The sequence below is a fragment of the Nicotiana sylvestris genome, chromosome 1, assembly GCF_000393655.2.
Source record: "Nicotiana sylvestris chromosome 1, ASM39365v2, whole genome shotgun sequence".
Lineage (NCBI taxonomy): Eukaryota > Viridiplantae > Streptophyta > Magnoliopsida > Solanales > Solanaceae > Nicotiana > Nicotiana sylvestris.
The window spans coordinates 76,343,318-76,363,888 of record NC_091057.1 but is presented as its reverse complement, the minus strand read 5'-3'; the positions used below and the strand labels follow the sequence as shown (position 1 = coordinate 76,363,888).

The window sequence follows — 20,571 nt, the reverse complement described above, 5'->3', positions numbered from 1 at the left end:
TCCGATCGGAATCCCCAGCCGGAAACAACAAAGAATCCCAAGCAGAGGAAGGAAGTACAAGACTCGATGAAAAACAATACAAAAAGGAAACAAGCAGTTCAAGACCGGTAGTCCGAAAAGAATACAAGACAAATCGGAAGCAAAAGATACCAAAGGGGTCAGCAAGACATCAAAGCAACAAGAGACACAAAGGGCATGATCTAGATAAGATTTTGTAATTCTTATACCATGGTCTAGTCTAGCTTTTTATTTTTCTTTAAGCAGGGTGTAATAAGGAGGTCAGCAAGCAGTAAAAGCAGCATGCAACAGCAGTAACATCACAGTCCCATGGTATTCCCAGCTACCAAAACTTTCCGAACTACATTGACCTAATTCCTTTATAGGCAAGGATATGTAGGAAACCTTTGAAGCAGAGGTTCGGTCAAATATTTCAAAAAATGCTTCCAATGGAGTATTCAAACAGGCAAAAATCGCTCGTATCCGCTCACTTTATCTTTGCACGAAAACTCTTCGTGTTTCCGAACAAAGAGGGGCAGCTGTGAGCACGTGATTTTTGCCTCATACGAATTACTCCAAAATAACTCCCGAAATTTTTCTTTAATTATGTGTTATTTTTAGGAAATATTGTACGGTTTTCCTGTTTGTTTGCGTGTGTAATTTTATTAATGCATTTAAAAATACAAAAAAAATAATATAATGTAATATGTGTTGCATGTGCATTTAGGATTTAGTTTTTCAATTTAGGAATTAACAGGTTTTACAAAAAAAGAAAAATCACAAAAATATGTAATTGTTGTAATTTTGTCATTTAAATGTGCCCTTATGTGATTTCATTTTTTTCTTTGATTTGCATGTTAATTATTGTAAGTGTTAATTAATATTTGTAGTTAGATTTTACAATTAATTAGGAGTTGTATTTAAATCAGAAAATTAAAGATGAAAAAAGAAAAGAATTCAAAAAAAATGAAGGAAGAATCGGATTGGGCCAGTTTTAGGCCCAAAGAATTGCACTTCCTACCCAGCCCAAATCTGTCAACCCAAAAGCCATCAAACGACGTAGTATAGGGCAGAAGCTACGTCGTTTTGATGGTGCCCATCCAGGTAATTTCCAGACAATCAAACGACGTCGTATTGGTATTTTTATCTGAACCGTTGATCAAATAGATCCAACGGTCCAGTTCAGTTCTTTCATTAAACCAAACGACGACGTATGATCGTATTTAATCGGGACCATTCATTGTTTTAAATCTAATGGTTCCCAGGCCCTCCCCATGACCCGACCCACTCCCGTCTGAGACCGACCCATTCCCCCAACCTAAACAAACGACACCGTTTGGTTAAATGAATTGATCCAGGCCGTAGATCTTACCTGATCCAACGGTCAAGATCAGACCACCCCTCCCCTATATAAACTAAATTCATACCCCAGCCCCCTAACCAAACACACCCCTGTTCATCGTCGTCCATAAGACGATGCCCCAAACCCTAGCCGCCCTAACTCCCCCTCGCCTGAAACCCGGCGGCAACTACGCTACCGGTCACCAAACCAACACCCTAAGACCATCTGACCATCCTCTATCCAAATCTGGTAACCACTAAGCTCGAATCTTCCTGGAGTTTCTTGAATCTTCATTTGAGATTCGAGCCAAACTCAGATCCAAGCCAACCTGTCCCTAAATAACACCACAGCACCCCCTAACCGCCCTCGTTACAGATCTGTTAGTTGTTCACCTCAAATCACCCTACATCGTCTCGAATCTTCAATCGAAGATTCGAGCATAACCTAGACCTACCCCAATGTACCCCAAACCCACACCAGTCATTCTCCTAACCTCACTCGTAACCAAACCAAACTTGGTTTGGTTCGAATCTGACCAGAAGCGGTTGAGCCCTAAATCAGATCCTCAAGAACCCTAAAATCCCAGATCTTGGAATCTGCCCAAATTAAATAGAAGGTTGAGGTCTAATCGACCTTAATCGAAGTATTTTCAGTTGAGAATACTTCGACTAAGGTCTGTTTGATTTCAAAGTGTCCGAATCAGAGTTTCAAAGATTGGGTCCGTATTGATTCTGTTATTATGAGGTATTTTCCTTCTTTCCTTCGTGTTTGTTTTCATTATTTACATATCTGTTTATTTACCATGTTGATTTTGGTTGTTATTAAGTCATATTGACTTTGTTCATTCTTCAAAGGACCTTTTATTTGGTTCGATTTTGTCTGTTATTTATAGTCTCCTTAACTGTATGCGTTATGAATTGTGAAATCGAGTCCTAAATTGCGTCGCTTAATTAATTCCCTGTTAGTCTATAAGTTCATCAATAACACTGTTTGATAGTTGCCTTGTTACTGATTTGTTTAAGTGTCAATTGTAATACGTAATCGATTAATTGAATAGGTCGTTCATATAATTTGAGTCACTTGGCATCTTGTTGATATTAGTGTCCGAGTGGTCTCATGTGTGTTGTGTTTAATCCTTTTTCTCTTAATTAGTCATCATCTTGCTGCATATTGTTCCGTTCAATGTGTTTACAATGTTCTGTATTTAGGAATTGTGTTAGTTTACTCCCTATATATATGCCATTTGTCATTCTAGTTAATTCAATGTGATTATTTCCTGATTCATTGATCCCTATCTTGATACTACTTGATCTGATTTGGTTATAGCTGTTCAATCAGAAACTAGTGTTGATAATTAAGTTTGAACAGATTGTAAAATCTGCTTTGTATTGGATTCTGATTTTATATTAGGGGCAGTATTTTTGAGATTTTTTAGAAGTAGTTAAGGGTTAGTTTGGGGAAAATAACCTACATGAATACTTGTTTAAGGGCTGCTGAATATTTAAACCTATTAGTGGACTGATTTGAGACTTTCCTAAGTGGGTTTGGGTACATATAATAGACAACTAATGGTAGGGTTCAATAATGTATTTGTTTAAAGAATACTGGGGAACAAAAGAAGATGGGGGGGGTGTGAAATTAAGGGAAAAGGTGTCCTTAGTGGCTTGATTAAATAAAAATTCAGACTTAGTGCTATTTGGGTGGAAAAAACTGATTTGAAAAGAATAAGGAGGGTCCGGGCAGTAGGCTGGAAGAGGAGGAAACAAGTTATATAAAAGGGTGTGTTGGGACTGATTTCTGGACAAACACAAAACAGACAGAGAGAATAGAGAAAAAAAAAACAGAAAGAGAGGATAGAAGGAAAAAAAATAGAAAAAGAAAAACAGAGAAAAAGAGCACACACACACACACACATAGAAAAGAGAAACAGAACAGAAAAATAGAGAAGAAAGAAAGAAAAATCAGAAATATTGTTTCCTCATATCTGTCCGGGCTTGTTTGGTGATACTGTTTGATTGAATCTGAAATTTTCTTAAAATTTCTGCTACTGTTCGTCTGGTTTTCACGGTTTCTGTCGGTTTTGCTCAAATCTGCTGAATTGTTTTGGCATTATATTTCTGTTGTTGGGCTTCTTTTGCTGCTACTGCTGAATACTACCTCTTTTACCCTCATTTCCAGGTATATTTAGACTCATGATACTGCAAAGTTTCAATATTATAGAGAAATGAAATCTGGAATTTCAAATATGTCTGCTATCCATTAGAAGGAATTAGTTGAGTTTCAATTTTTTTTAGTTAACTATTAGCTTGCGCTTGACATGAGAATTATTAGTTAATCATCCTCTTTTGAAGTTAGTATAAGCTTTGCAATGATTCTATTTATTTCAGAATCTCATTGAGTATAGTTATATTCGAATTATCGAGACAGGGGATTTGGTAGAAAGTTGACTATTCTTTAAACTTTGCATTTAGACCATGTTAACTAAGCGCTTGGTAACATGAAAATATCGGGGAACCACGCTAGTAAACTTCGTCAAGTCCGATATTGTTTAATTCTAGTTGACATAAGTATTCTCGTTTATACAAAAATAGGGCCTAATAATGCGAATAACTCTAAGTGAAAGGTGAATCGATATAATTCGTTACGATTAAGATATTGGAATATTCCGGATGGTTCAGATGTGTATTTACGTTACATGTAATATCATTTTATTAAATCAATTTGTATATTAGTTCTCTTTCTTAACAACAAATGGCCCATTTATTTTAGGAATGCGATTAACTCATTTCTTAAAAAATAGTATATAAAAATAATATCAATGATTTTTACAAAGTATATATTTAGTATTTGTAAATAGCTTGCATAAGCCGAGATAAAAATTGGTTTGATTTTATCTATCCCAAACTCAATCATCGTAAGCAAACTAACCAAATAATTAGAACTTTGGACTAAAAACAAGTTGTGTAGAAGAAGGTCGGATTTATGAATACTAATTGCAACATTTTAAGTCAAAGATATACAAAGTAGAGTTCGCTTCGAGTAGAATAATGGAAATTCTTCGAAAACTACTAGTTTGCTTATCAATTAAATTTTTTCCCTAGTTTTACACGTAATTCGCTTTGGTAAGTTTTTAAACATATACACTTAGTCTTAAGCCTAGGAAAATAATAAATAACTTGTGCATATAATTATCAAGTACTAAAAATACATAAACAAAATACATATACCGTATTCACGATAAAAATGGTAGTTTTAATTGCACGTTATTTATTTATTTTTTATCTCATTAATTCCTTTAATTTGAATAGTTTTGAGGTATATAATTCTCACACTTAAAATATAACTTGTGGCCAACACCTAATAAATTTTGATTTTTTTAAAAAAATCTCGAGACATTCCATTCGGTGATTTCCCATGGCTTTCATATTTAAAAATAGATGGACATAATAAACATTTGTAGAAAATTTATATTACCATCAAAAAATATTTTGTGTAATTGGGGACACGTTCGCGTGACATGATTACATTTCTAAAGACAATTCGGAGTATGCGTTCACGCAACTTCGAGCAAAATTTCTTAATAAAAGGGGTTTTTCGGAGGTTATTAAATTAATTTATTTCGTATAACCCGAGACGTGCAGTTCACTATTTAATCATATAAGAGTGATGAATGTTCGTAATTTTATTTTAAGCACTCGTAATTTCGGCCATAAATTCATTTTTTATAATAAAGAATATAAAAAATACTATCAATCTTATTGTGTACACGTATGCGTGACACAATTCTTTACATTTATATTAAAAAAAAATAATGCGAATATACGTACGCGTGATTCGTTTCAAGGAAGGTCTATAATTGTAAACAATCTAACCAAAGGCGGCAACAAAAATCATGCAACAAGAAATAATGTATTTAGTAAATCAAGATAATTAGGCCAAGTATAAAAATGGTTAAGCGACCGTGCTAGAACCACAGAATTCGGGAATGCCTAACACCTTCTCCCGGATTAACAGAATTCCTTACTCGGATTTCTGGTTCGCAGAATGACAAACAGAGTCATATTTTCCTCGATTCGGGATTAAAAACCGGTGACTTGGGACGCCATAAAAATCACAGGTGGCGACTCTAAAATTAATAATGAATCCCCTTTCGATTGTCCTTTAATCGGAAAACTCTCTTTATACCACCCCCCACTTTGGTATCTAGATGCAGAATTAAACATGCAGAACAACAGATGATATCTAAATTGAAGAATTTAACATGCAGAATTTTAGATCCTATAGACGTGATATCTACCCTTGAGCATGCATAATTACCCAGCCCCTTTCACTAGCCAAGCCCCCGAATGTTTATTACAAAATTATTACAGACTAGATAATGAATTACATCAAGGAAGCACAAAAGAAAAGTTACAACCAGAGGAAGCCTGATTCTTGACTTCCTCTCTGAGTTATGAAATAAACCACCTCAAGTGTCATTGTTTCAAAGCCTTTCTCAGACTTGAGTGTGTCAAAGTTCCCTAAGGGTCTCAAGAGGATCCCGGGCAGTGCTCACACCCAAGTTGCATAACCAAATAGAGATGAGTGCAGTGTGGAAGGGCTAGCCCTTATGTGTCCTAGTTTAGAGGGAGCTCATGGGTCCCAAGGCAAGGCTCAAACAAGAGGGGCAGAACTTAAGTCTAAGAATATGGTGGAAGTGCAGGAGTAAAGATTTAGAACTGAGTTGAGAATGGAAAGGGGAGAGGGGTGAGTTGAAAACAGTAGCAGTAAAGGTAAAATCACAGAATCAACAATTGCACAAAGGGGTCAGGGGTTTAGGAAATACATTGCAAGGAGCATATATCCTTAGGTAGAGACCAAGTTTGGGCACGCACAGTAATTGATGGTGCTGTCATGCCTATAAACCAACCAGAACACATAACATATAGAGGGGATATGGAGGTTATGATCCCAGGGAATCAGGTTTGGGTCATGCACAGCAATGTTCAATGCTGTCATGCCTCAAACCAACCAAAGATACCAAACACATAGGGGATGTGGAACATATGACCTAGAGAGGGTCAGGTTTAGGTCATGCACAACAATGTATGATGTTGACATACCCTCAAACCAATATACAAACACATAGGGGGTATGGGGTATTGGGGTTCATACATGAGAAAACATTATTTCAGAAAAAGGAAAGGGCAGATCATAGTATGTTTGATAATGAAACTCGATTAAACATAAGCAGGAAACATGTAAGAGTGAAGAAATTAGTAAAGAAACATGTTGTTGTTGATGCTGAAAGAGTAATTAGGATATACAAGTAAAGAAAGCAAATGCAGAAAGAAAAAGTAGGCAAGTTTTCCACAGCCTAGCCTTGGCTTTCAGCCGGCTAGACAAGGTAGCAACACAAGTAGTAACAGAGAAAAGAGAGAGAGTTTGAGTGAAGTGTGTGTTTTTGAACTCAATTGATTCGTGTCTTTGAAAGAAGGGGGTGTAGTGTATTTATAGTTTTTTGAAAACGAGTGAAGGAAAAGTAATAAGATACAAAAATGGAAACAATCATAGGTCAGAATCAATTACACGGGTGATTCCCTTTAATTAAGGAATCATTGTTTAACAGATTCAAATAAGGAAAGAGATCAGTTTAGATACAGACTGATTATTGCCATAAAAGAAGTAGTACAAGCATTCAGTAAGTAATCAAGTCTAAGTACAGAATATACTTATTTTGGAAATAGATTCAGCAAGGTAAATATTACAATAAAGGGAAAAGAATCAATCAATTTTGAACGGGCGAGTGAAATCAGGGTTCATAAAAGGGAAACTTTAGAAATCAGTCACAAGGTGAAGATGAATAAAGGAAGAAATTTTAGCATATAATAAAGTGAACAGGGTCATCAGACATGCGAGGCCAAACAAAAGAGATAACCGCAAACATGCAATAGTGGCAAAAATAAGCTAGTAGTAAAGCAAACATTCGAAGCATATTAATCAAGTAGGTTAAGTCACATTGAATCAATAGTGAAGAAAAATAGAGTATCAGAAGCATGCAAAGTTCTCACAGTAATAGAAGAGAAACCTTTTAAAAAGTTAGGGTTTCAAGCATAGTCAAGTTTTAAAGATAGTAGAAACCTAGAGTAAGAGGAATCACATGAGGGAAAAGGGATTCTGAAACAAGGAACTTCAAATCGAGTTAGGCATTTAAACGAACAGTTTCAGACCCAAAGCCATAGGGTTATCAGCAATAGTCGAGCCCTAAAAATATATCAAACAACACTTAACCAAACAAACACTCATCTAACAAATAGCTTTTAGAACTCGACTGAGACCCACACGAATTTAGGGTTTTCTACAACAACGAGTTCGAAAGATGGTAAACAGACGAGTCAAGCAAGATTTTAAACAAACAAATGCACATCTTAAACATATTAAAAGTTAGAGAAGAGATTTTGAAATAACTTAATAGGAAAAAACCCTAATCGGAAAAAGAGTCGTTTTTGAAAGCAAAATTAAATAAACTACGAGAAGATGCTTAAAAGTTCAGAGCAAGCATAGATCTAAAGTGGATCTAAAAGAAATCGAAAAGACCTTAGAGATTAGGGTTTCAAAAAACCCAAAAAAAATGAGAAAGGCTTTGAAAGTTACCGATCTAACCAGGAAAGTCAAAGGTCTGACTCGAATGACCATGGCCAGCCGGAGAAAGGTCAAAGATGACCGGAGAAGAGCCATGAACTAAAATCGAACGAAGATTGGACTAGAGCTCTTCATAGTCAGGCCTTAAAACCATAAGGACAAACACATAGGAGCTAGGGAAGGCTGGTACAGGTCTCCGATGACCTCGAAAGGCCATGGATTAGGGTGGATTAGCGTGGTGATGGCTAGTGTTTGAGTGGTGTTGCAGAGAGTGTTTGAGAGGAAAGGGATTCTAAGGTGGCGGTAAGTGATAAATGATAGGGTTTTGGGGTCGTTTGGAATTAATTAAGGCTAGGGTAAACATTGGCCGTTGATCTGAGTGATCAATGGCCTGGATTAAAACGGGTAAGTGGGGCGGTTTATGAAATTGTGTTCAGGCCTGGTTCGATGAGTTCAATTGGGTCAAGAATTGGGTTAAAAGCGGGGTAGAATTTAGGCTATGATTGAAATGAATTTGGGCTATTATTTAAATAGCCAATTTCCCCTTTGAAAATTATAATAAAATAGCAAATTGATTTTTGAAAATAAATTAAAGGTACTAAAATAATTTATAACACATAATTATCAATTTAAAAATACTGGACTTAATTATTTATAAATGTAAATGCAACTAAATCTTAAAAGGGGCTAATATTGCAATTATATGCAATTTAGCTTTAAAAAATACTAAATAAATTTGTAAAAATATGCAAAAATATCTTAGCTATATTTTAATACAAATATGAGAATCCAATAAATGAATCACTAAAAATGATAATTTTGGGAATTATTATTGAGTTTTTATGAATAAAAATAGGGGAATAAATTGGTTAAAAGACCTTTAAAAAATAAGTAAAAATAATAAAACTTTTGGACACACTTATACATGCTTACACATGCTTTTTTGAAAGTATCTTACATATTAAAAAATTTATAGGAAAAAAATTGGGTATCAACAGCTGCCCCTCTTTATCCGGGAAGGATGAAAGAGTTGTCGGGTAAAGATATGATGGCTAATTTTGACCGAGCGGAACGGTTCGAAGAGATTTAGGCCGTGATCTGGCTTCTGAGTTGCTTACATATCCTTGGTTTTACAGGAATCAGGCCAGATGTAGTTCAGGATCTGTCGGCGGAGTATGCCGATTGAGACTTTTCAAGAACGGACGCAATATCAAGGACGGGGTGAATGGTTAAGGTCTGATAGGGCTGCGGGAACTAGAGCGGGATCACTCCTGTCGAGATGGATGTTGCCCTCTGGTTTACCTGCAAATAGGCAACATAAGCATATACTATGCGTAAATTTAAACATGATGCACATTCTCGTCGGACCATGAATGTTGTCTTCGGACGATGAGAATGATGTCCTAGGCCATGAAGCGTGCAATAAAGGATTCGCAAATAATGAAATGATGCTCTCGGGCTATGAGGATGGTGCCTCCGAACCATGATGCCTTTGAATAATGATATGCAAAAAACTAAAAGGGATCCTCAAGCCAAGACATGGTGTTCTCGGGCTATGAAAATGGTGCCTCCGAATGATGACGCTTTTGGATAATTTGGCGATCTTTCAGCCTATGAAATGCAGTGTGTGGCGATCTTTCAGCCTATAAGATGCAATAAGTGGCGATCTTTCATCCATGCGGCGATCTTTCAACCGTGCAATACGGTAGGTGGCGATCTTTCAACCCATGAGATGTAGATGTGGCGATCTTTCAGCCATGCAACACAGTAGGTGGCGATCTTTCAGTCGTGTAGATGCAGATGGAGGTAGAGCTTAATTTCAGAAGGTAGAATAGTAGCCTTATGTAATGCGAAAATGCAGATGGAGACAATGTTTACTCTCGGAAGGCAGAATAGTAGCCTTATGCAATGCGGAAATGCAGATGGAGAGCGTTTAGTCTCGAAAGGCAGAATAGTAGCCTTATGCAATGCAAAAATGCAGATGGAGACAACGTTTAGTCTTGGAAGGCAGAATAGTAGCCTTGTGCAATGCGAAAATGTAGATGGAGACATTGTTTAGTCTCGGAAGGCAAGATATTAGCCTTATGCAATGCGACAATGTAGATGGAGATAGCGCTTAGTCTCGGAAGGCAAAATAGTAGCCTTATGCAAGAAATAAAATGGCAAATGGTAATAAGTTTTCTTAGCTGATAGCAAATTGCAATATTGTGATTGTTGGGGACACTGTTGTGTGTGGATAGCAAATGTGAATAAATGCAATGGTTCTGAGAGTTGTATTCCTGAACAACGTTTATTTCTTAAGTGTATAGTATGCTTGATGGTTTTGCAATCCAAGTGCCTCCATCCAAAGAAAAATCGTGAGTTTTGCAAAAAGAGGGGGGGGGGAGGTTAGTTCGTATCCCCGCTGGATCTACTTGACCTGCTCGACTTTGATCTGGTGATACTGCATGTATCGTTGGGGTAGCATTGCTAAACAAAGCAATTTCAATAATAAACAGGCATGATTTTGTGAAAGTATGACATAAGTGTATAATTAAAATAATTTTTAGATGAACCGACGACTGCGACGTAGTTCAAGACATTGCAACCTCTCCTGCTACGGAATTTTGAGGGTCCTCCTCAAAATTCTACCCCAGTTTGATGAGTTGACGCTTCTAACGGTTGCTTGTGGCAATTGGCTGAAATTACTTCGGAATTTTGAGGGTCCCCCTCAAAATTCTGCCCCAGTTTGCAATTGCAGTGGGGGGGGGGGATGAACTCTTTATTGAATTGTGACTGAACCCATAGGGCTGCCTATGTATCCCTCTTAAACGGGAATCAGGTCAGGCGTAGTTTAATTACATCGATGAGGAAAGATGAAAATTACACATAGTAACGCTTGACTGCATCTGAATTGATCGGTTTTGGCCAAACTTTTCCGTCCATTTCTGTGAGTATGAGGGCTCCTCCTGTCAGAACTCGGTGAACCATGTATGGACCCTGCTAGTTGGGAGAGAACTTCCCTTTGGCTTTATCTTTATGCGGGAAAATTTTCTTTAACACCAGTTTCCCCGGTGCGAACCGTCTTGGCTTGACTCTTTTGTTGAAGGCTCTGGACATTCTATTCTGATAAAGTTGACCATGTAAAACTACATTCATTCTTTTTCCGTCTATAAGGGCTAGTTGCACATAACGACTTTTCAACCACTCTACGTCGTCGAGCTCAGCTTCCTGCATGATCCTTAGGGAAGGAATTTCTACCTCGGCGGGAATGATTGCCTCTGTACCATAAATCAGCATATAGGGGGGTGGCCCCATTGATGTGTGGACTGTGATGCGATACCCCAATAGAGCAAATGATAACTTCTCGTGCCACTGTTTATGCTTCTCTATCATTTTCCTCAATATCTTCTTGATAGTTTTGTTGGCGGCCTCTACAGCTCCATTCATCTGCGGCCTATAGGCTATGGAATTCTTGTGTTTGATCTTGAAGGTTTTCACATAGCTTTCATCAAGTCACTGTTGAGGTTGGAGACATTATCAGTAATGATCGACTCTGGCACCCCGAATCCACAAACAAGGCGTTCGCGGACAAAGTCTGCCATGACTTTCTTAGTTACTGCTCTGTAAGATGCTGCTTCGACCCATTTGGTGAAATAATAGATTGCTACTTGGATAAACCTGTGCCCGTTGGAAGCGGCAGGCTCGATTGGTCCAATAACATCCATTCCCTAGGCGGCGAACGACCATGGTGAGTTTGTTGCATTAAGCTCATTTGGAGGTACCTTTATCTTGTCTGCATGTATCTGACAACGGTGGCATTTCTGGACATATTGGATGCAGTCCGTTTCCATAGTCATCCAAAAGTAACCAGCACAGAGTATCTTCTTTTCTAAGAAAAAACCATTCATATATGGACCACAGGTCCCAACATGAATTTCCTCTAGTAGCTTGGATACTTCCTTTGCATCGACACAACTTAGTAATCCCAAATCAGGAGTCCTCCTATACAGGATTCCTCTACTATGAAAGACTCATCATCTTCTTCATCCATCCAGATCTAATGATAACCAACGAAACAATCTACAAATGACTGCAGCTCATGCTTGGCACAATTGTCAATCAGGATGTGTATATTCAGCAAAAGGAAGTCATCTTTCGGACTGGCCCGGTTGAGATCCCGATAGTCGACATAGACTCTGACCTTCCCATCCATCTTTGGCATTGTCATGATGTTGGCTAACCATGTCGGGTATTCTACTACCCTGAGAACCTTATCTTTGACTTGCTTAGTAACTTCTTCCTTGATTTTCAAACTCATATCAGGCTTGAACTTTCTGAGCTTTTGATTCACCGACGGACATGTCGGATCGGTTGGCAGTTTGTGAGCCACAATAGACGTACTTAGACCAGTCATGTCATCATACAACCAGGCGAATATATCCTCGTATTCCCTTAGAAATTCTGTGTATTCCTTCTTTTCTGATCGTGATAAGTGAACGCTGATTCATGTTTCCTTGACGTTTTCTGCATCTCCCAGGTTAACAATTTCTGTCTCGTCCAGGTTGGACTTAGGTCTGTTCTTAAAGTTCTCAACTTCTTGACGACCTCATCTGGTATTTCATCCTCTTCTGAATCAATGTCCGTTTGTTACGTTGTCTCATTGCATGTCACATTCATTGGTTTATCAAGATAAGTAATAGTAATGTTGTATAAGTAGAGTAATGAGAGAAAAATAATAATGAGTGTTGATTCATAAGAAAAGCCAAAATGCTTTGATAAATTGCATAACTGTTTTGAACATTGGAGATCTTACTGCGGGAATAAGAATGCAAAAAGAAAATCATTAGTAAAAAAATAGTTCATGATGCTTGTTTTAGCCTTGCTACCCCGAGGCTCGTTGGGCTCTGGTTGTCCTGATAGTCCAATTATTGAGGTGTGCCCCTCTGCTCACAGTCTTTATGGAATGGCCTTCCTCCCCTCCTCCTCGAGAACAACACAATAGTCCATGTCATTGTCTTCTAGGAACAAGTTCTTCACCGCCGTAAGCGTTTCTTCTTCTTCTGACCCATAAAAAATGTGAGCCTGTTGGAAAGTCTGCTCCAAATACGGTATTGGCTGCTCCAGTGGATAATAAGGACCGCGCCAGGGTGGTGACCAGTTGTTGAATTCTTCCCAGGTGTACTTATATCCCAGACCGAAAGTAGTGCCATATTTCTTGAGCTTTATGGGCTTAGCGATTCCTTGGAGATTCTTGCTGAGCCCCTTGCCAGGTTCGTACCCACTCCAATTCAGTATACTCTCGATCTTGTTATCCCACCACTTGTCTTTGTCAACAGTATTTACCCGTTCAATATGATGGTAAGTCTCTCCACCTAGCTTCCTTCTCCCTTCGATTGCTAGAATGGTCTGGCGACTGTATATAGGGTTGCTCATGTCGCCGTGAATGATCACCTCTTGATGATTCCATTCGAATTTTACTGCCTGATGTAGTGTCGATGCTACGGCCCCAACGACATGGATCCATCGCCGACCCAACAGCAGATTGTAAGATGCTGGCACGTCTATCACCTGGAAATCAAAGTCTAACCATGTTGGCCCCATTTGCAAGCATAGACTAATCTCCCCAATGGTGGACCTTTGAGAACCATCGAAAGTTTTCACATTGATGGCTCCGTCCTTTATCTCGTTCAGTACCTTACCCAACTTCTTGAGTGTTACCAGTGGACAAATATTGAGACTGGAACCCCCGTCGATCAGGATCCTGGTAATGAAGTAGTCCTCACATTGCACAGTGATGTGTAGTGCTTTGTTGTGTCCCAACCCTTCAGGTGGTAGCTCGTCCTCATGAAAAGTGATCTTATGGCTCTCCAATACTTGTCCTACCATGTTAGCCATTTCTCTGCCAGTGATGTTGCTTGGTACGCATGCCTCAGTTAGCACCTTTAACAGAGCATTCTTGTGTGCCTCAGAATTTTGCAGCAAAGAGAGAATGGAGATTTGTGCTAGTGTCTTGTTTAACTGGTCGATGACCGAATATTCCTTGGACTGTATCTTCCTCCAAAGATCGTCCGGACCTGTCTCAATGAGGGGTGGCCGATTGGAGGCCAGCTTGCTTGACTCGGCTAGGTGTTCCGGGGTGTAAACCCTACCAGTTCTCATCATACCCTGTGCAACAACAGTCTCTTCGAACCTGACCTTGCCTTTCCTCCTTGCATCAGCTGTATAGTCCCAGGGTACAGCCTTTGTATGAAATGGTGTCATGGTCGACATCGCCATTGCGATCGGCGTGGCTATCCTTACTCCGAACGGAGCATGTGCCTTGGGCAGCAAGACTGCAACTTCAAACGATGTGAGTGCATTTGTCGGAGACACGAATTCAACCTCAATTGGCACTGGTGTCTTAATGGATGACGTTGCTTCAAATTCAAGCGGCACAGACATATTTTCCTCAACGTCCCCAAATGGTTGAATTTTGACTATGATCGGATTAAGAGTAACTATTGGCTTCTTTGGGTCATCTCCTTCCGCAATTAACCCGATTGATCCCTCGGGATACCACTCATCCTCTATTTCAATCATGTGAACGCCTCCACCCTTATGGTCTGGCAGGAGGTTATTGTGGACATTCAGAGCGGGTTCTTTTGCCATAATAATCTTGTTATCTATCAAAGACTGGATCTTATCTTTCAAATAACGACATTCATTGATAGTGTGCCCCTTCATGCCGGAGTGGTGGGCATAAGATTTGTTTGGGTTAACCCACTGGGAAGGGTTCTCAGGGGTTGCAGCAGGGATAGGGGTAACATAACCAACAGTTTTGAGTCTCTCGTACAACTGGTTAATAGGTTCAACAATAGCTATATATTGTTTTGGGGGTCTGCGATCAAAATTTGGTCGAGGTTTAGGGAAATTTTGGCGTGCAGGAGGTGATTGATAGTGGGATGGTTGAGTATTGTAGGTTTGGTAGACATGTGCGGGCTGGGAATATCTGGGCAAAGTGGGCTGGTATGTTGGAGGCAGAGGTGATTGATAAGTGGGTGGTGGAGCTTGGTATGCGGGTGATGGTGCTTGGTAGTTCGGAGTTGGTTGATATGTGAGTGGAGGTATTGGGTAAGTTGGTATTTGATAGGAGATTTGTTTCTCTGTGCAACCATTACAGCCACCACATCCATTTTCTTGGACACACCACCGGACTGTAAGGCCTTATTTGTAGCTTGCAAGGCCTCGAAGTTTGTAACCATACTGCTTTTGATGCCCTCTTCAATCATTTCACTTAGCTTGATAATATCAAAAAATTTGTGGCTCTCAATCATCATTAATCTTTCATAATACTGCGGGTCCTGAGCCCGAATAAAGAATTTGTTCATCTGTTCCTCTTCTAAGGCATGTCTGACCTTAGCAGCTTCGGACCTCCAGCGAGTAGCATACTCGTGAAATGTTTCTGTGGGCTTCTTCTTTAGATTTTGAATATAGAACACGTCTGGAGCATTCTCTATGTTAAACCTGAACCTGTCCATAAAGTCGGATGCCATGCCTACCCAGTTTGACCACTTCTTTGGATCTTGGCTAATGTACCAAGACAAAACATCTCCTTTCAAACTCCTCATGAAAAGCTTCATGCGGATTCGCTCATCTTTCCCTACTCCAACTAGCTTGTCACAGTACATTCTCAAATGGACCCTTAGATCCCCTGTACCATCAAACATTTCGAACTTTGGAAGTTTGTACTCCTCGAGAAGTTCAGTGTCGGACTGTATGCAAAGATCTTCATTGTTCAACCCTTCAATTCCCTTGCTTCCTTCGATGCCTTGAATTCGGCTAGTCAATCTTTAAAGTTCTTCGGCCAGGTTCTTGATGAGCAAGTCCTTATCATCAGACTTGGGTGTGCTTGAGATGGGTTGGGTGGAGTGTGGCACGGTCTCCACGTAGATAGGGGTGTTATGGTGGGTATGAAAGTGGTCATTTGTGGAGTTTTGGAGTTCTTCGATGAGTAACGGGGTGTTGTTTGAGGTATGGCAGGTGTTGTAGTGATGGTGAGGAGCGGGATGGTTCTATTGCTTTGGGATATTCTGTGGAGGTATAGGGTTCTGAGCATTTGGGAAATTGATATCTGGAGTGGTGAGGGAAAATGACAGACTTGCCAGATTCCGAACCTGATCAAGTTCTTTTTGGAATTTAAATAGTTTTTGTTCGAGTTGGGATGCATTTTCCTTAGGAACCTGAGTTCCATGACCATGAGTGACCTCTACCCGTTCAGTTGAGTTCTCCTTTCTGACGTTGTTCAAATCTTCCATCTTCCCTTTGTTCTTGTTTTTGACAGGACTAAGAGGAGGAGTGGGTGGAGGGCCCTTGGATATTGTGGAATAGGATAATGTTGCCAGAGTGCACGAACTAACCTTTGGGGAGGGGAATAATAAAAAAAGTAAAAACAAAAAGGTAACCAAGTTAGTGAGGATTATAAAAAGTGTTGCAATATTTAAACACATAGTGCGGAATGTAAAATGTGTCCTAATTTGGAACCTCTTTGTGCCCGAGGTAGGCCTAGCAACAAATTGATTTGAAGAACTTAGGATGATAAATGCCTCATTTTATTGATAAAGATAGACAAATCCCAAATTGACACTAAGTAAACAGGAAATGAAAATCACTAATGGCCATTGGCCTTATTACATTTTATAGAGCAAAAGGAAAAACTCCTATCTATTTGGTCCCAGAAGGACCTTCCCCAGATTAAATGCTCTCGTTAATCCAATCCTCCAATTCACGTAGGTTCACCAGTAAAAATGCCTTTGCCAGGTGTTCTCCTTCATTTCCCTCAGTGTTTTGGCAGTCGGTGACTCTCTTCCTCACTTTTCCTTCCAATTCCAGTAGACTGTATTCTAGATATTCCAACTTTTCGCTAGCTTTGGTGACCCTCTCTTTCCATTCATTGATTTGGTCACTTGATGGAAGACTCCTCCATCAGTCTAGCAAGAGTGAGGGTGTGCTAACCATACTGAAGCTGGGGACCTCGTTCTCCATTTTCTGCAAAATAAAAGGGTTAAGACCATACCCCCACCAGACTCGAGTATTTAATACCAACAATTAGCATGAAGCATTTAGTTCTCCAAATAAATGCACATAACATGGTGACGTCCATTTGGGTTCAGGGAAACCTAGTGGACTTGGGTCAAGGCTATCTTAAAGGGTTATTATGTGGACAACATAACTGACCCGGCTAGGTTTGACTATGATGCGTGCACAGTTTAATAGAGTAAGGTTTCTATGGGGTTTTAGACTGGTACCCTTGAGCAGACAACTCAATGGGGAAAGGCGCGGAACCGTCGAGTGCACCACTGATCGACTGGTTTTACTGCAAATATGTCTTTTTCGGATTTAGGGGGTAATAATATAGGAAGAGTGCAACCACTCATTATAAGCGTTGCTATGGTATTTTGTTTGGCACAAATGGAGTATGATGTTGAGCATGGATAAGCAATAATTAAAAGCATGTTTACATGTATTTGCACATTAAGAAAGCAGTAAATACAACAATTTCATAATTTAAAGAAATAGTAAAGGAAAGAAACAAAGAAGACAAGTCAGTTTTGCAGTTGAAAAGGAAATTGAATGCTTAAAGGAATTAAACAACATAAAGAGGTATAAATTCACAATAACAGTCTGAAATGGTAAAAGCCTAAATATCCCCAGCAGAGTCGCCATGCTGTTGCGCCCCCTTTTTTCCTTCTTATGCAATCGAGAGATCGGGTTTGTGACATTTAGTATGGGACAACTCATTCTTTTTGGGAACTGGGTTTTGCATTTTGAAGAGCCACCACCTAATGATTTAAGGTGCATTAAGACACCTATAAGATCTACTCCTAAGCTTGTTTGATAACCAGAGAACGTGTAAGGGCTTGAAACTATCCTAAGGGGAAGGTATTAGGCACCCCTCAGGATCCACTAGTATGGTTCCCGGCCATATAGTTTATTGTGAATTTGTACAATTTAATAGACAAATATAGGCTCAAATAGTAGGGGATTTAAGTTTAAACACATAAGAGTTTGAAAACAATTAAAGGCGAATTTTGAGAAGGGTTATAATTTCTACAAATACTTGAAAATATAAAATAGGAAGGGGGGGGGGTCCTAGGTTTATTTATACTATGGATCAGATCAATGCGATACCCGGTATGACACTCCTCAGAAGAGGGGATACACGTGGCATTAGCGCACCGATCATCATATCCATATCTATCCTTCCCACCCCGTTAAAGTATTAAAGCGCGGATTGGTTTCGATGTTTATTGCATGCTACTACCTGTCCCTTCCTATCAGTCCCGAAGATTTTTAGGACTACTATTCCTAAAGGGGAGGGATATTAGGCTGATTTTAGGTTTTAAAGGAGAAAAAGCTAAGGTGACATACAAAACATATAGGGCTGCACATTAGGGGAAACATATAACAAATAAGAGGCTCATGTATACCTCCTCAAACAAAGCACATAAATAGAATGACTTAAACATACATCTAAGGTCTGACTTTAACATACTAAGGTAAGGGAAATTTCAATTATTGAGGCAAACCAGTTTATTATATAACTCAGATAACAAGTTCGTATCAGGCCTGCCTGCTAGTTGTAGCAATTAACAAAGGCGGATTCAATTCTTTGGTTGTTATCACCTAAGGCTTGCCTAAGCGTTTAGGAGAGATCCTATAGACATGGTATCTATTCAGAATGAAGCGAAATAGTAACAATTGAAGACGAACGATTTGGATCCTGTAGGCATGCTTTCTAAACCGCGTTAAAGTAAAGAGTAAGGTGGTTTAAAACTAATTCAGAGTCAAACTGATTTTAAATTGGCTTCAGATCCTATCGGCAGGATATCTAGTGTTGCTCATTTTAATTCCTATAGACGTGATATCTAGTCGAGCGTGAATTGAAGCATGCAATATCCCTATAGGCATGATTTCTACGAAAGGGGGTACTGAAAATGATATCTGATTTTAGCCCGTTAGTTCCTAAGCATGGTGTTTAAGTGTGGTAATGCAGAAATTAAGACAAGTCCTATAGATAGGTTCTCTAAATGCGGAATTCAATATGCAGAATTTAGGTCCTGTAGGCATATTATCTAAATGTAGAACATTCAGGAATTTTAGTGAAATTTGATCATATAGACATGGTATCTAGATGCAGAATTAAACATGCAGAACAACAGATGATATCTAAATTGAAGAATTTAACATGCAGAATTTTAGATCCTATAGACGTGATATCTACCCTTGAGCATGCATAATTACCCAGCCCCTTTCACTAGCCAAGCCCCCGAATGTTTATTACAAAATTATTACAGACTAGATAATGAATTACATCAAGGAAGCACAAAAGAAAAGTTAAAACCAGAGGAAACCTGATTCTTGACTTCCTCTCTGAGTTATGGAATAAACCACCTCAAGTGCCATTGTTTCAAAGCCTTTCTCAGACTTGAGTGTGTCAAAGTTTCCTAAGGGTCTCAAAAGGACCCCGGGTAGTGCTCACACCCAAGTTGCATAACCAAATAAAGATGAGTACAGTGTGGAAGGGCCATCCCTTATGAGTCCAAGTTCAGAGGGAGCTCACGGGTCCCAAGGCAAGGCTCACACAAGAGGGGCAGAACTTAAGTCTAAGAATATGGTGGAAGTGCAGGAGTAAAGATTTAGAACTGAGTTGAGAATGGAGAGGGGAGAGGGGTGAGTTGAAAATAGTAGCAGTAAAGGTAAAATCACAGAATCAACAATTGCACAAAAGGGTCAGGGGTTTGGGAAATACATTTCAAGGAGCATATATTCTTAAACAGGGACTAGGTTTGGGCACACACAGTAATAAATGGTGCTATCATGCCTATAAACCAACCAGAACACACAACATATAGAGGGGATATGGAGGTTATGATCCCAGGGAATCAGGTTTGGGTCATGCACAGCAATGTTCAATGTTGTCATGCCCCAAACCAACCAAAGATACCAAACACATAGGGGATGTGGAACATATGACCCAGGGAGGGTCAGGTTTAGGTCATGCACAACAATGTATGATGCTGACATGCCCTCAAACCAATATACAAACACATAGGGGGTATGGGGTATTGGGGTTCATACATGAGAAAACATTATTTCAGAAAAAGGAAAGGGTAGATCATAGCATGCTTGATAATGAAACTCAATTTAACATAACCAGGAAACTAGTAAGAGTGAAAGAATTAGTAAAGAAATATGTTGTTGTTGATGCTGGAAGAGTAGTTAGGACATACCAGTAAAGAAAGGAAATGCAGAAAGAAAAAGTAGGCAAGTTTCCCACAGCCTAGCCTTGGCTTTCAGCCGGCTAGACAAGGTAGCAACACAAGTAGTAACAGAGAAAAGAGAGAGAGAGAGAGTTTGAGTGAAGTGTGTGTTTTTGAACTCAATTGGTTCGTGTCTTTGAAAGAAGGGGGGCACAATGTATTTATAGTTTTTTGAAAACGAGTAAAGGAAAAATAATGAGATAGAAACATGGAAACAATCATAGGTCAGAATCAATTACACGAGTGATTCCCTTTAATTAAGGAATCATTGTTTAACAGATTCAAATAAGGAAAGAGATCAGTTTAGATACAGATTGATTATTTCCATAA

General features: G+C 39.2%; 1 protein-coding gene across 1 annotated transcript; it reads right to left on the bottom strand.

Annotated features, from left to right (window-relative positions):
• Positions 1-12,898: 12,898 nt before the first annotated feature.
• LOC138871643 (uncharacterized) lies at positions 12,899-15,255 on the bottom strand. The gene is made up of 4 exons (XM_070149538.1): positions 15,100-15,255; positions 14,261-14,776; positions 13,286-14,182; positions 12,899-13,036 (listed from the first exon to the last, which is right to left on the bottom strand). The coding sequence occupies exons 1-4, from the start codon at positions 15,253-15,255 to the stop codon at positions 12,899-12,901; spliced, it is 1,707 nt and encodes a 568-aa protein (XP_070005639.1).
• Between the last annotated feature and the right edge of the window lie 5,316 nt (positions 15,256-20,571).